General features: G+C 43.5%; 2 protein-coding genes across 8 annotated transcripts in view; both read left to right on the top strand.

Annotated features, from left to right (window-relative positions):
* The window catches only part of CFAP70 (cilia and flagella associated protein 70), a 78,641-nt gene extending 74,440 nt beyond the window's left edge, over positions 1–4,201 (top strand). For 4 of the 5 annotated variants that reach the window (XM_078150837.1, XM_078150836.1, XM_078150839.1 and 1 more), the window contains 3 exons: positions 801–902; positions 3,235–3,282; positions 3,867–4,201. In XM_078150837.1, coding sequence (XP_078006963.1) covers positions 801–902; positions 3,235–3,282; positions 3,867–3,947 — 231 coding nt within the window. In that variant the 3' untranslated portion in view covers positions 3,948–4,201. The remainder of the gene's footprint in view (positions 1–800; positions 903–3,234; positions 3,283–3,866) is intronic. The other variant, XM_078150838.1, reaches the window with a different exon arrangement.
* Positions 4,202–9,000: 4,799 nt separating this feature from the next.
* MRPS16 (mitochondrial ribosomal protein S16) lies at positions 9,001–14,023 on the top strand. Of its 3 annotated transcripts, XR_013485188.1 has the most exons (4): positions 9,416–9,631; positions 9,791–10,051; positions 10,582–10,846; positions 11,970–14,023. XR_013485188.1 is itself a non-coding variant. In XM_021006180.2 (3 exons), exons 1-3 carry the CDS (start codon positions 9,152–9,154, stop codon positions 10,704–10,706), a joined length of 399 nt encoding a protein of 132 aa, XP_020861839.1. In that variant the 5' UTR covers positions 9,001–9,151; the 3' UTR covers positions 10,707–10,868. The 3 variants fall into 3 exon arrangements, 2 of the variants coding, with proteins under 2 accessions (XP_020861839.1, XP_020861838.1); XM_021006180.2 differs by lacking the exons at positions 9,416–9,631; positions 11,970–14,023 and adding an exon at positions 9,001–9,164 and having other exon boundaries at positions 10,582–10,868; XM_021006179.2 differs by lacking the exon at positions 11,970–14,023 and having other exon boundaries at positions 10,582–10,868.
* The last annotated feature ends 1,117 nt before the right edge of the window (positions 14,024–15,140 follow it).

Raw genomic sequence — 15,140 nt, 5'->3', positions numbered from 1 at the left:
GCCCAGTAGATAGAGTGCTGGACCTAGCATTAGGAAGACCTGAATTCAAATGTAACCTCCGATACTTAGTAGATGTGTGATCTTGGGCAAGTCATTTTATCTCTGTTTGCCTCAGTTTCTTCAACTGTGAAATGTACCTACCTCCCATGGTTGTTGTGAGGACCAAATGAGAGAATATCTGCAGACTGCTTAGCACAATGCCTGACACACAGTAGGTGCCGTATAAATGTGTGCTGCTATTATCATTGTCTTCTGTTAAGTCAGACATTAAAGAAACTTATATAAATGTTGAATAATGCTACTCTTCATTATTTTATTAAATTAATACACTATATATTAATAATAGATTTGTATTAATAAATAGTTTATTATCAGTTTCAGTTTCTAATATGGTAACTATCAATAGATATGACACAATAATAAAAGCTGCTTGGAGTCCTCAATACTTTTTAAGAGTTTTGTAAAGGGGTCCTGGGACCAAAAGTTTTGAAAACCTCTACTAAAGCACTGAAATCACAGTCCCTATCCCTATCCCTATCCCTCTGTCTGTATTTTTTTAGGGGAAATTAAAACTTTCTGGTCTATTCTAAGAACATGTTGCTAGAATAGGACTTTCAGATTCACATTGTTAAAAGAAAACTTGACAAAAGAATTGAACTTGACAAGCACAGTGGCTGGAGGGGAATTATGAAATTGTGCTCATATATCTTTGAGGGTCTTAGATATTAAGAGGATCATAAGCATTTGCTGGTTTTTGCTATGCTGACTCTAAGCTCATATGTTGCCTTTCCTTTATTAAGCTGGAGGAGCTCACAGAGGCTGAAGATGCTCTTTCTGAAGCCAATGCCATGAACAACTACAATGCAGAAGTATGGGCCTATTTGACACTAGTCTGTCTAAAAGTGAGTCTCCAGTTGCCCACAGACAAAGCCCCTTCCAGGGTAGAGAAAGAAGAATGGCAGGATTCTTATTTAAAATATTTCATTTTTGCTGGTCAGCAAAGATGTTCACTAGAGAGAAAGGCCTGGCTTTACATTCTGAGAATTACAGCGTTCTAAAGTGCTTGCAAATGAGCTATTCTCTTGAGCTCAGGTTGCAAGGAGGTTCAGACAGTGTAGGGGCTGAGCCTGAGGGGTCATGGTCTTAAAGGCTGACCAAATCAAACCCCATTTGGTTCTGCATAAGGAATGACAGCCCCTTCTGTGTCTTTCCATCCTGACAATCTGGTGGAAGTTCCTAGTCCTCAACATAATAGAGACATGGGATTAGAGCCTATTGGCCTCACGCCATTAGGTTCCTGATCAGGAACATTGTGGGCAGCATGACACTAGAATTCCAGGGAGTTTGGGATTTCTAAAAAAGGAAATAAATGAAGAGCTGGAATTTTCTCTTTGTGAGTAAAATTCTTGAAAATTAGTAATAGCATTACCTCGGAAAACATCCGTACACTTGTGCAGAAATGCACAAAATACATGTATGGTATTGTGTAACATCAACATATTTTATCTTTTAATACCATAATAATTCAGACTTCTTCTCTGGTACAAAGGCAGTGGCAAAAAATTTTACATGGATTTTTTCAGATTGCAGAAACACCTTGCCCCTAACTCCGGAGGTGTGGAAGGGAAAACTGTAATCTTATTAATACCTTCATGGAGCAATGTTTGTAACATTGTAGAGCTACATTGGCACTTTGTGTATATTTTCATGGAATCAACTAAAGACATTAGGACCCAGGAGGCTGGGGGAATCAATCAACTGGTACTTTGCCTGTCTTGTGGTTAGCAAGCTACCTCTTGCTCCCCTAATTTCTGTGATGCATAACTGGCCTCTATGGAAGTGAAAGTCCCTTTTTTTTGTATTCCTGATCTCCATTCTCCTCCCTCTCTTGCAGTCCCTATCCTCTCCTTCCGCTGGGCTCCCTGAGCCACCAGCCTCCACTTTCCCTTAGCCCTTGTGACACATTCTGTCTCATCCTAGGTCTCTGAGTCTTCTTCTCATACACTTTCCCTCCTGCATTCATGAAAGCCTGGCTCTCTCCACAAGATGCCACATCCAAGAATGCCCTTTCCAGTGTGGGTTGCTCATTCTCTCATGCCTTCTAACAGACTGGACCAGCAGGAGCTGTTGGCACAGTCCTTGGTCCCTCTGAAGCCACTTCTCTGTGACAGCTCCTCCTTTGACATTCACTCCCTCTGTCTTACGCAGAACAGTCGCATGTTGCTGTAATCTACCAGACTTAGGTCCCTATTCAACTGGGGTCCCCATTATTGTGAACAATGAATCCTGAAATGGTTACATGTATTTGAATTTGCACTGTTTGAAGTTACAATTATATAATATGATCATTGGTTTCAGCCCACTGGAAATACGGTGTGAATCTGAATGATGCAACTATTTGAAAGGATTCATGATTCACACTAATTGGGACCTAGCTGTATTTGAGTATTTAAATCTATTTATTTATGTCTCCTCCAACAGTAGCTTGCCTCTCAGATAATCAACCTCCTCAGTTCTTGTGACGTGCATTTTCATTCTACCTTAGTCACCCGCAGGTATGGAGCATATCTTAGATCTTACCATTATTCCTAACTGGTGATCCCTTCATGATCTCAAACTCAGAAATTTCCTCCTTTGATCATATCCTCCTTCCTTCCATCCCTCTCTCTCTGCTTCTAATCTTGTGCTACTGAGTGGGGCTGATCAGCAGAGAGATGCTCTCCAATCTCAATCTAGGCCTCCCTGCTATACCTTACCTTTTTTTTTTTAACACCATTATTCTTTTCTGATGAACTCTGCATCATGCTTCCTGCCGTGACTGTTCTAAGGCACCCTTGTACCCTGCTCTCCTTCATTGTAGTAGATGACCTCATTTCCTACTTGACTGAGAAAAAGTATGGACTCTGTTATTTTGACTGCATATATCTCAGTACTCCTCTAAAGCTTAATAGATCTTTTCTTGCATTCAGGCACTGAGGATGAGATGTTAATCCCTCTACTTGAACCCTCATCCCATATCCTCCATGTCTTGCGTTTGCCCCTTTGCTCATTCCATCTCTATTTCATCTTCAATCTTTCCTTATGTATTAGCTCCTTCCCTGATGCCTACAAACATGCCAGGTCTCTTCCAGTGCACTAGATGTTCCTTACTCATATGAAGTCATGGATTTTTAAAATATTAAAGTGGTCATGTTTATTATACACAATCATCACTAGCTGCTGTTTTGCTTTTAGGCTGGGAGGCAACTGGAAGCAGAACAATCCTACAAATACACGTTAAAGGTTTGGCTCAAGATGGAAATTGCATTACCATGAGAAGGGCTGGTTTAATTCAGGAGGAAACTGCTGCTATTTTATCATGTTTTATCTGAGAATTATCATTGTGAGATTTGCTCATATTTGCTTCTTTCATGGAGCTACTGGTTCTATAATCAGAGTTCCCTTACTAAGCAATTGTGGGTGTTGATACCTGAGATAGTAAAATGAGCGCTGGATTGAGAATCGATGTGCGTTCCAGCTCCATCTCAGCCACAGACTAGCTGTGGGATTTTGGACGAATCACTTAATCACTCTGAACCTTAATTTACTCATCTGTAAATGAAGGGATTGGGCTAAATTTAAGACCCTTCCTAAGACTTTATGGTAGTCCAACTGGGATACTTCTCATTGGCCAAGAGATGTGGTTTATTGCTCCTCTGAGATCTCTGAATGGCATGTCCATGAGGTACTCAGAAGAAAGCAAGAAGTTATAACAACACCTAATTCTAATGAGCAGTGGGGTGGGGGTGGGGGGCTAGAGTGGTTTGAGATGTGCTAATAAACCTTTGCCAACTTCATCAGAGTGTATCCTATTGATTTTAATGCAGCTGAAGCTGAAGGATGAGGCTTTGCTCAAGGAGATCCACATGGTGCAAGCCACGGTTGGCTTTGGGGATCCTTCCTTCTGATGTCTTCCAGATGGAGGTTCTTTAGTTTGACTCTATAAGGAAGAAATCTCCCTGAGCCCCTGAATCACCAAGGAGTCAGACAAGTTCTGGGGCTGAAGAACAAGACAGTCTGCTCTGGCAGCTGTTTAATGTTGAGCTCTGGTTTTTTTTGGTTTTATGTTTCTTCCTTTTGTTGTTGTTTGTTTAATGTTTCTTCTCTTTGTTTCTTTATTATTGTTACTCAATACGATTAATAAAAAACAAGCAAGAAAATATGAAGCTCACCTGGGTCACTGGTGAGGGGACAAAGAAGGTAACAGTGTTAGAACTGGGGGGATGAGGTAGGAGTAAGCACTACCAGAATTTCTGGGGGGAGAATGAGAGGCAGAGTAATTTAGTAGAGAGAGCACAAGACCAGGAGTCAGGATTGGGTTCTGATCCATATCCTGCTATTATTTATTAGCTGTGTAACTGGGAAAATTCTTTCATCACTCTAAAACTTTAGTGTCCTCATCTGCAAAATGAGTGGATTAGGCTCAAAAATGAGTCTAAGTTCTTCCAGGTCTTCTTTTCCCCCCAAGGCAATCAGGGTTAAGTGACTTGCCCAGGGTCACACCCAGCAAGTAAGTATTAAGTGTCTGAGGCTGGATTTGAACTCAGGTCCTCTTGACTCCAGGGCTGGTGCTCTATCCACTGCACCACCTAGCCGCCCCTTTCAGGTTCAAGATGCTATGACTGTATGGAATCTGTTAATACTGAGGAGTGGCAAAGCAAGGTAATGCCACTGGCCAGGTTTACTAATGGGAGAGTGTGACCTAAAGACATAATTTTCTAGTGAAGAAAGATTGGTCAGGATATTCCGTCCTTGTTTTGGAGGAAGAGGAAGTGGTTAATACAGGCAAATTCCACAGAGATCTCTACCTGAGGAACAGCAGAGAAGCACTAGAGCAGCTGATTCTTATTTTACCCAACAGGGTTCATGTGGAGTCCCCCCACTGAACAGGTAGTCCTAGGCCCTTAGAGCTAATCAGATACATGGTCCATTGCCTACCTTAATCATAGCACAGCAAAAAAGGGAAGTGTAAAGTGGACGCATAGCTAACACCCTACACCAGAGGCATCAAACACGCAGCCTGAATCTATATGTGCGCGCGTGTGTATATGTATGGGTATGTGTGTGTTTGTGCTCGAGAATGCACCACTCCAGGGCAGCTAGGTGGTGCAGAGGATAGAGCACCAGCCCTGAAGTCAGGAGGACCTGAGTTCAAATCGGGCCTCAGACCAAACACGACACTTACTAGCTGTGTGACCCTGGGCAAGTCACCTAACCCCAATTGCCTAAAAGCAAAAAAAAAAGAGAGAGAGAGAGAGAGAGAATGCACCACTCCCCAGTAGATTAATGGTCAAAGGACATAAATAAACTGTTTTCAAAAGAACTGCTAAGTATTCACTACCACGTGAAAAAATGTTCCAAATCACTAATAATAAGAGAATTGCAGGGGCAGCTAGGTGGTGCAGTGGATAGAACACTGACCCTGTAGTCTGGAGGACCTGAGTTCAAATCTGGCCTCAGACCAAACACTTGACACTTACTAGCTGTGTGACCCTGGGCAAGTCACTTAACCTCAATTGCCTAAAAAAAAAAAAAACCCAAACAAAACAAAACAAAACAGCCTGAGGTTTCATCTTACATCCTGCAAACTGGCAAAAATGACCAAAAAAAAAAAGTCAATAGTCAATGTTAGAGGGGTTGTGGAAAGACAGGCGCACTAATACATTGTTGGTGGAGATGTGAAATGGTACTATAAATAAAGTGACAAAAATAAATAAAGTGACTAAAATGTCTATAACCTTTGAACCAGAAACTCCATTACTAGACTTACATCCTAAGGAAGTTAGTCATCCATAAGTAAAAATCCCCATATGCTCCAAAATATTTATAGAAGCAGTTTTTTTGATCACTAAGAATTGGAAGCAAAGCAAATGTCCATCTATTGGGGAACGGCTAGACAAGTTATGATACATGAACGTAATGGACTATTACTCTGCTGTAAGAAATGATGTGTGTGATGAATGCAGAGAAGAATGGAGAGATGTGTACATGAACTGATGCAGAAAAAAGTAGGCAGAGCCAAGAAAACAATGTGAATGGAAAGAATGACAGACCAAAAAATCAAAAGTAAATTGTAACAAAATTATAAAGATCAAACAAGACTTGGAAAGAAGAGATACAAAAAGACACCCCCAATGTATCTCTTCATGGAGGTGGCAGGTCCACAGGTGTTATGCACCGCACAAGCTTTTGGACTTTTTCAATGCAATCAGTTGTGCTTTTTTTTTCCCCTTTTCTCTCAAAAAATTACAATAATAAAATACATTTGTCATATGAGAGGGCTCTTAAGAGGGGGGCTATGGTGACGTAAGAAACAGAAAATATCAATGAAAACTTATTTAAAAATATAAAGACCTTCACAATCTGGTTCCTGCCTACCTTTAAATTTTAAAAAAAATTTCTTTGATTAAATCTGTATTTCCCCATACTTGCTAAGCAAATTAAACAAAGAGAGGAGGCTTTTCAACTCACCAAAGCCAATCTGTCTACATGTACCTTTGATCTCTTTCCCCATGTCTTTTTCAGTGGATTCCTCTACAATCATTCCTCTATAATCTTCAATCTTTTTTCCTTGATACCTACAAACATGCCCAAGTCTCCTCGACCCTTAGGAAACCATTACTAGACCCATCTCCTCGAGGTAGCCTGCTATATCTGCCTCCTCTTTAAAGCCAAATTCCTCTTCTCTCACTTGGCAATCTCATCAGCTCTCAAAGGTTCAGTTTTTATCTGTGTGCAGCTTCCAGTCCAGGCTCCCAAGCTCCAGGCTCACATCACCAACTGCCTAATGGACATTTTGAACTGCATGTCTGGAGGCACCTCAGAGCCAGAGGACATCTTTCCCCCACATCTTCCCCTCTTCTGAACTTTCCTTTTTCTGTCCAGAGCATCGCCATCCTCCCTCCTAGTACCCAGGACTGTAACCGCAGTGTTGTTCTTAACTTCTCATTCTCAGTCTACTTATCCAATCAGTTGTGAAATCCCACCACTTCCATTTTCACATGTAGCATATACATCCTCTTCTGTCCACTCACATAGATAGCTCTCACCCTTGTTCAGGCTTCTTGCCTTGACTACAGCAACAGCCTTCAAATTGGTCTCCTTGCCTCATCTTCCCCCATGATAATCCATTCTTCACAAAGCTACTGAGCTGATTTTCCTAAAAAATAGGCTTTACCATATGACTTCTGCACTACTCAATAAATTCTAGTAGCTTACTACGTCCAGGTTCAAACAAAAATCTTTTGGCATTTTAAAGTTCTTCACAACCTGGTTCCTTCCTGCCTTTCCTATTTCTGACCTTTTATTCCCCCCTTTCCAATGATTGTCCCCTATTTTTTAAATGCTCTACTTCCTCACCCCCACCTCTTACAATCCCCTGGTTTCCTTCAAACCTTGACTTTTGTCCCACTTTCTATAGGCCTTGCCCAGTTCTCCTAACTGCTAGACCCTTCCCCTCTAAGGGTACGTCTGTGTACCCAGTTATTTAAATACTGTCTTCCTCACTAAAATGTAGGCTCCTTGGGAATGTTTTTTCCTTTCTTTGTATCTCCATCCCTTGGCAGTGTATGGGGTCAATAAACGCTTGCTGACTGATTACATGCCTTATCTTGACTTCCTCTTTCATCACTTGCTCAAGTCTCTTCCATATGGTTTCTAATCTCTTATTAAAAGCGGTTCTCTTAATTCCTAAATCTAAAGACCTTTACTCAATCTTCATCCTTCTTAGGTTCTCTATAATACTTGACACTGTTGACCTCCTCTCTCCTCCTGATCCTCTCCTCTGTGGGTTTTTGTTACATTATTCTTTTCCCCCTTGTCTGATCTCAGCCTCCCTGGTTAGATTATCATCTGTATCACACTTCCTGTGGGTCTAACCCAAGGTTCTATCTGGGGACCTCCTCTTTTCTCTCCACACTTTCACTTGGTGACCTCAGCAGCTCCCATGGTTCAATGACCATTTCTAGAGAAGATGACTCCCAGATCCATACTAGCTATCGACTTTCTCCTGAGTTGCACCAAATGTCTATTGGTCATTTCAAACTGAATGTCCTCTGCACATCTCAAACTCAGCGTGTCTAAAACAGAACTTATTACCTTTGCCCCAAAAAACAGCCCTCCATCCAGGGTACCATCATTTTCCCAGTCACTCACGTTGAAAGAAACCTTTATATCAACTTAGATTCACTCCCACCACCCACCCCCAACTATCCAATGTCTTAAAACCTTGACACTTCTAGCTCCCAAAATCCATAGGTCCATTTCTCTCTCTACTCCTGGCCACTCATTACTTCTCACCCCGGCTGTTCCAAAAACCATTTTATCAATCTCCTTGCCTCCAGGCTTTCTCCTCTCCAATCCATCCAGCTGCTGAAGTGATTTTCTTAAAGCTCAGGTCTTACCCCATCACTTCTCTGCTGAATAAACTCCAACGCTCTTCCCTCCTGCCTTTAGGATCAAACATATTTGTGTTCCCAGCACTTGGTAGAGCACCTGGCCCATAGTAGGTGCTTAGTAAATGCTTTCTGAAGCTACAATAGCAGGCTTTCCTAAACTTGTACACTACTCTCCTGCACTATGTGGCCATCAAGGTCTCGTTGTTGTAGTTTATTCAGGACAACGCATTTCTCCCCATCACGCCTTTGCACGGACTGTCCCCCATGCCTGGAGTGCGCTCCCTTCTCACCTCTGGCACGAAGCCTTTTCTGATCCCCCCAAGTACCTTGTTTTATCTGGTACAGATTTTGTATATACTTATGATGTATTCATGTTCTTCTCCTTTCCCTCCCACCACTAGAAAGCAAGCTGTAGCAACTTAGTTTCTATCTTCTTATCCTCCGGGGGCTGGAATAGTATTCGGCACGCTCGTGGTAAAATATACATTCGTTCAACAGAATCCAGAGATGAATGACTTAAAAGGGGGCGGGACTACGGAAGCCAGAACTTCCGGGGTTCTCTATGCGCAGGCGCAGAAAATTCTTCGCTTCCGGTGGAGGGGACTGAACTCTGGCTGGGGCGGTGAGAGCCCGACCCCGCGCAGTCGCTTTGCCGGTCCCGAGTCCCGACGGCTCTCCCTATAGACCCCTGGCATCTCGTCTCCGTGTAGCTCGCCATGGTCCAGCTGAGTGAGTGACTACCGGGTGGGGCGAGGCATTGTGGACTCCTTCAGCTTGGAGGAGGAGGAGGGACGCGCGCAGGGGAGGTGGAGCGTGGGGAGGAGGATCTGGCGGGTACAAGCTAATCAGCGAGCATGCTTCGCGCAGGCGCAGTGGGAGAAGCCCTTGGCTAAGTGCTGGTCCCTAAGGAGGCTTAGGCTTAAGGGGGCGGGGCGCTCTGCGTGCTGGGCGGGGATTGGGCAAAGCGGGGCTTAGTTCCCGCTCCCGACATTGACCCAGACCTTGAGCAAGTCCCTTAACCTGTGTCTGCCCCCCAGGATTCAGCCACTAAGCCATATTCTTCGCTTGTTCTTGGAAGTACACCCGAGGGTGACTTGCATCATAAGTGGTTTCAGGGTTCAGAACAGGAAGAGAGTCCACATTTATTTAGCACCTACTGTGTGCCAGCATCATGACTTTACCAGCTTTGGTACCAGGTGGGGGACGAGGGTTTGGTTCTTGAAGGGTGAGTAAGATCGGATGGGCAGAGAAAGGGAAGATGCATCGGGCTGAGGTACTGGAGGACAGGGGGGACCCCTTCCCTGCCCAGGGTCCATGTGAGCTGCTTTTTGCCCTGACCAGCGGTGTTCCCACAGCCTCCCTGCTCTGTAAGACGTACCGAAACGGCCATGTGACCATCCGCCTGGCCCTCAGCGGCTGCACCAACCGGCCCTTCTACCGAATTGTGGCCGCCTACAACAAGCGTTCCCGAGATGGCCCGTTCTTGGAGCAGCTGGGCTGCTATGACCCCCTGCCCAACACAAATGGGGAGAAGCTGGTGGGCCTTAACTTGGAGAGAATCCGGCACTGGATAGGCTCGGGAGCCCATCTCACCAAGCCCGTGGAGAAGCTTCTAGGTAATACAGCCCGGGCTGTGTGCTGTCAGGGCACCCTATACCATCCAGGTCTTGTTTACTGTGTTATCATTCATGGAAAACATCTGTGCAGCTGAGGACTGAACTTCCCCCCTTCCCCAGCTCAGGAATGGGAAACTTTAATCCTGGCTCTAATTTAGGTTTTTCAACTTGAAGAAGCCCTCTTATGCTAGCTTTTATAGATATTCTAGTTTTCCACTAGTGATGAGAGTATTGAAAAGCCCAAGTTTTTCCCTTTTCAACTGGGAGGAATATCCCTAGTTCAAGGGGCAGAACCAAGTAACCTCCTCCTACAATTTATTTTCCTTTTTTGAGGGTGTAGATGACTGAGTGGAAGATTAAGCATTTTATAATGGAGGGTAGTAGATTGGAGAGATCTCTGGACATTCATGATCCTAGCTGTTCCAGGACACTATGTTAGGACTTATTGTGTCAAGACTCAGTGTCATTAGATAGATTCCCTAGAGAAACAATGGTTTTGTGTTTACAACTGGACGTTCTGCTGCTTTTAGGCCTTTGTGGATTTTTCCCTCTGCATCCCATGACTGTCACGAATGCGGAGAGGCTTCGACGGAAACGAGCTCTTGAAGCCAGTTCAGCTTCTGAGGCAGTAAACAGAGAGGCAGCACCCAGCTGAGCGGTATGAGCAGGCTCTGCATGTCCAGTCCAGAAGCATTTCTCAAGTGCTTGTTCTGTGCCAGCCATTCTGCTGAGCTCTTCAAAGAATACGATCTTAGAGCCACATGGTGCCCTTTAGTCATTCTGTTTTGTTCTAAGGTGAATAAATGGAACTTTCAGAGCTTTGTGTGTTCTTCTGGAGCAGGGGTAGATTGGGGTAGTTGTGCTTTGTAGCTATGGGTCTAGTGTTAGGTTTCTGGAGGTTAGAGCTGGGCCTCCATGCTTATGGCCTTTCCTAGCTTTGAGATCTGGAGGAGACTGGATTTTTGGTCTTGGGCAGGCTGGGTTAGGGAATTATTGGGGCACAGAATCTAAAGGGTTAGAAGGGACCTCCAGAAAAATTGGGGCAAAAATAGGATGTAACGGGAAATCTGTAAATTGATATCAGATTGTGAGGGGCTTTAAATGCTCTGCCAAGGGATTTACTTTTTATTCTAGTAGCAGGAAGGAGTCACTGAAGCTCCTTGAGGAGTAGTGGGGTGTAGACAGATGCAACTCAGCCATCTCCATTTGAGGCTATCCAGAAGATGGTTTGAAGGTCGAGAGACTGGAGGCTGGGATTGAACAGTCCAGGCTGTGGACAGCTGGCATATGTCTAATGGTTTCCTTGTCACCTGAAAACTTGAACAATCTTCTATCTAAAAATATTGAATCTGGTGATAGAGTCCTACAGCAAACAAGGGAAAACCTTCCTTGGGATTGACATCCATCCATTACTGAACTAGTCCAAATGCCTGTGATCATCCAGGCCATGAGTCTCCATCTAGATTTTATGAGATTTTAGCAAATGGCTTGCTGAAATCCAGAACATTATAATAACCCCGAAGTATCAGTATAGCAACCCTGTCCAAAAGAGAAGATGAGTTTGGTTTGGTGACTTGTTCTAAAGGAAGTAGGCTTCTAATGATTACCATTTTCTCAAGTGCTCACAAACCACCAAGTAAGTGACTCGAGAGGAAACTGACATCAAAACCCCAAGCCCTATACGTTATAGCATCTTTCTTTTTGAAAAGCAGCACTTCTGCTTATGTCTACAGTCATAGATGACTGACAGTACTGTAGTGGCCTCATTAACAAGTGCTCAGTTTGCCTTGGGATGTAATTTGACCCAGCCAAGATATTTAAACTCATTTAGAATAACTACATGTTCTCTTGCTGTCTTCCCATCCATGCTGGGCTTTAAATCCCACCTAATCCTGTCTGTTTTACTGTTTGTTTCCAGTATGAAGATCGTTCTTAACAAAGAAGACGGAAGCAAATAGGAGTCAAGTCTTTTTTTTGGCCTCTATTACCTTAGGCTGCATGCTGGCCTATTCTTGTCCGTCTTGCTACAATTAATGCCCCACCCCCCTCCAAATGTTGTTGTTGTTAGTATTTCCTCCAAGCCACACCTCTACCTGAACCTGGTTGACGGTTTTTCTTAAATGTCCATTGCACTCGGGTATTTGTTCTCATTTATGTGTCTCTCATATCTTTTGTATGTGTCTTTTTTCAAATCTGAATTCATTGGAGAGTTCACTCTGTAATCATAGTGGTCTCCAACATGGCTACTTTGTCTTTAACAGTTAGAATAATTTATTCTGTTAGAATTTTTTTTTTACTTGCATTCTCTCATCCCTAAACCATTGTCCCTTTTAGCCTCTTGGATCATGGCTTAGGACCTATCATTTTATTTTTTAAAATCTATTTTCCTAAAGCTTTTGGGACACTTCTGATTATTTCCAGTGTTCCCTTTCATGGCTGTGATGAACTCATCACCATCATCATCAAATATTTATTAAGCCCCTATTAAGCGAGTGCTAGGCACTGTGCTAAGTGCTGGGGATACAAAGAAAGGCAAAAACACGAGATGCCTGATGGGAGAGACACCATGCGGAACCTAATCTGAACACATAAGAGGTTATGGTATAATGGGAGGAAATCTAAGAAGAAAGGCACTAGGAGAGGGAGAGACCTGGAAGAGCTTCTTGCAGAAGGGATTCAAGCTGAGTCTTGCAGGAAACCAGCAGGGAGAGCCTTCCAGCCATGACAGCTCCCATGAGGATAATATTGACAGGATGGCAGAGGGAAGTGGCACCTACCACACCCTTCACTTGCAAGTAGAAAGGATGGCACACATGCATCTCTTCCTAGACCCTCCAGTGGAACTAGAAAGGATACAGACTTTCACCTGGACCCGCATCTGAACTTGACCAAAGTACAGCAACAATTCCTCACGCATCACCAAGAGGTAGTGTAACAGTGGAAGATGCAGGCTGGACTCTACAACAGGAAGCCATATTATAGATGAAAAATTATTAGCACGAGGAAGAATGGCTGCGGGACATAGACAGTGGGAATTAACGACCTTGGCAGTGTCTCCTCACGTATTGGCAGCTGACTTGGACTGCCCTGACCCAAGCTGGAGTCTTCCCTCATCCATCCAGGGTATTTACTGCTTCGGGTGATACGGATGCTCTTAGGTACTTTTTGTTCTGTTCTTGAAGGAAGCATGTTTGGAATTGCTGTGCAGATTGTTTTAATTAAAATCGTGATCTTGGTTACAGATCATCCCAGATGCCTGCAAGGACAGCCAACAGCAAGAGGGTTGTGTGTAGTGAGATTAAGTACGTCAGTTTAGGATAGTTGACTCAATTTTGTTTGAAGCCTCCATTTTGTGATTTTGTTTTGACTGAGATGTTTTGCTATTAGGTTGAATTCCTTTAAATTGTTTTTCAACCATAAGAAAAGCTCTTATATGGTATAGTTTGATAAGCCACCTGTGTGTAGTCCATAAATAACTAATACATATACCTGAACCCCCAGATAGAACACACTACCAATGAGAAAATATTGTAAACAATTTTATCAACAGCTTGTGTAGTCAATTACCTACCAATAAAACTATGTGATTAACAAATTAGGTAATAGAGCACCGGTCAGAATTTGAGAGTAACCAGTGGACACCCCTATCTAAACCATGAAAGCTGGCCAGAGGTCCCAGTCAGCCTTCTCCAGAGTCATGAGTAGGATAGACTCCTGAGGTACTGTCTGCTTGAGACTTAAGCTCCCCATCTTTTTGTAGAGCAGTGTTGATTGACAGGGACTTAAGAGAGACGTCCTCTGGCTGGGCAGTGAGAAAACCTTGTTATGGGCCCTGGTATGACATATTTACTGATGGCACCTATAGGAATCAGGTTGGTGGCTTATTCCTAAAGGGGTTAATGTTTGTACTGTCAGATAATTGTACATTATAGATTGAGGAAATTAAAATTATTCTGTCATTTAATAATTAAATTTATTCTGAAATTGACCCTATTCTGTATCACTGCCCCATTTTGTCAAGCCACACTTCTCTGTTCTTGAGTTAAGCTCAGGAATGCAGTTTTCAATCAAGAGTGAATTCAAATGTGTGGTCGAAAGGAAAAGTTATTATCATTCATGCTAATAGTTCCTGGGACATCTGTTGTGTGTAAGCCCCAACTGGCTTAACCCGATACCACCCTCTCTTCCCCCCAAAGATGTCATCTGTCTTTCCTGTTCTTGGGCAGTAAAGAAAGATTTGATCTCCTCCAAAGAGATAGGCTAGTGGTACTGGTCCCCTAACAAAGATTACAAGAGGCAGATGAGTTCCATAAGACAATTATTTCTGTTATGATAAGGAACAGCAAGGACAGTGTAACTGGGAAACCTTCCTCACCCCCTCTTAATTCTAGTGCTTTCCCCCTGTTAATTATCTTCTATTTATTCTATGTAGAGTTTGCTTTGTATATATTTGCATGTTGTCTCCCCCCTCAAATTCTGAGCTCCTGGAGGGCAGGGACTGTCCTTCCTTCCTTCCTTTTTTTTTTTTAAACAGCAGCGGCGAAGGACATTGAATGCCAGGATGGAGTCTGAATTTTATTCATTAGGTCATAGGGCGCCATTAAATATCGTTTGGCTGGAGGGTCCCGTAGTCGTAAGAATGTGGTTTTGGACGTGTCGAGCTTGAGGCCCTGGCAGTCCCTCCTGACAATGTCTGATAGAAGGTCTGGAGCGAAGAAGGGAGTGAGAGCTTCGGATCTGGCCGACGTTGTCAGAGGCGACCTTTGGTGGCTATCCTAGCTAAATTCTGGGAGACTTCTACATTAAGGGAGTGGGAAGATGAAACAACAGAAGATAAAAGTGATCCGGAACCATTCTTGACCAAGCAAACTTAAGAACTATTTTTCAAGCTTTTAAGATGACAGCTTTGCTCTCTAGGCAGAACGAACTTCAATTACTCAAACAATATTGACTGAATACGGAGCGGTGGGGGGAGGGCGGGGGAAGATAAAATGAACAGAGCTCGAAGCGGGCTACAGGGACCCCGGCCCGCCTTGTTTCCTCCTCTGTCGAACGTCGGGGCGGGGTTCCGGGAACAAATAGGAACGAC

The sequence above is a fragment of the Phascolarctos cinereus genome, unplaced genomic scaffold (assembly GCF_003287225.1).
Source record: "Phascolarctos cinereus isolate Bilbo 61053 unplaced genomic scaffold, phaCin_HiC Scaffold_3;HRSCAF=262, whole genome shotgun sequence".
In the NCBI taxonomy this organism is placed as follows: domain Eukaryota; kingdom Metazoa; phylum Chordata; class Mammalia; order Diprotodontia; family Phascolarctidae; genus Phascolarctos; species Phascolarctos cinereus.
Note: the sequence above shows the minus strand (reverse complement) of the source record. Positions and strands in the feature narration are given on the sequence as shown.

Coding starts and splice junctions, on each gene's coding strand:
- MRPS16 (XM_021006179.2), top strand. CDS start 9,607: ATGACTTTACCAGCTTTGGTACCAG. Junction 9,632..9,790: donor TTTACCAGCTTTGGTACCAG/GTGGGGGACGAG, acceptor GTGTTCCCACAG/CCTCCCTGCTCTGTAAGACG. Junction 10,052..10,581: donor GCCCGTGGAGAAGCTTCTAG/GTAATACAGCCC, acceptor TGCTGCTTTTAG/GCCTTTGTGGATTTTTCCCT.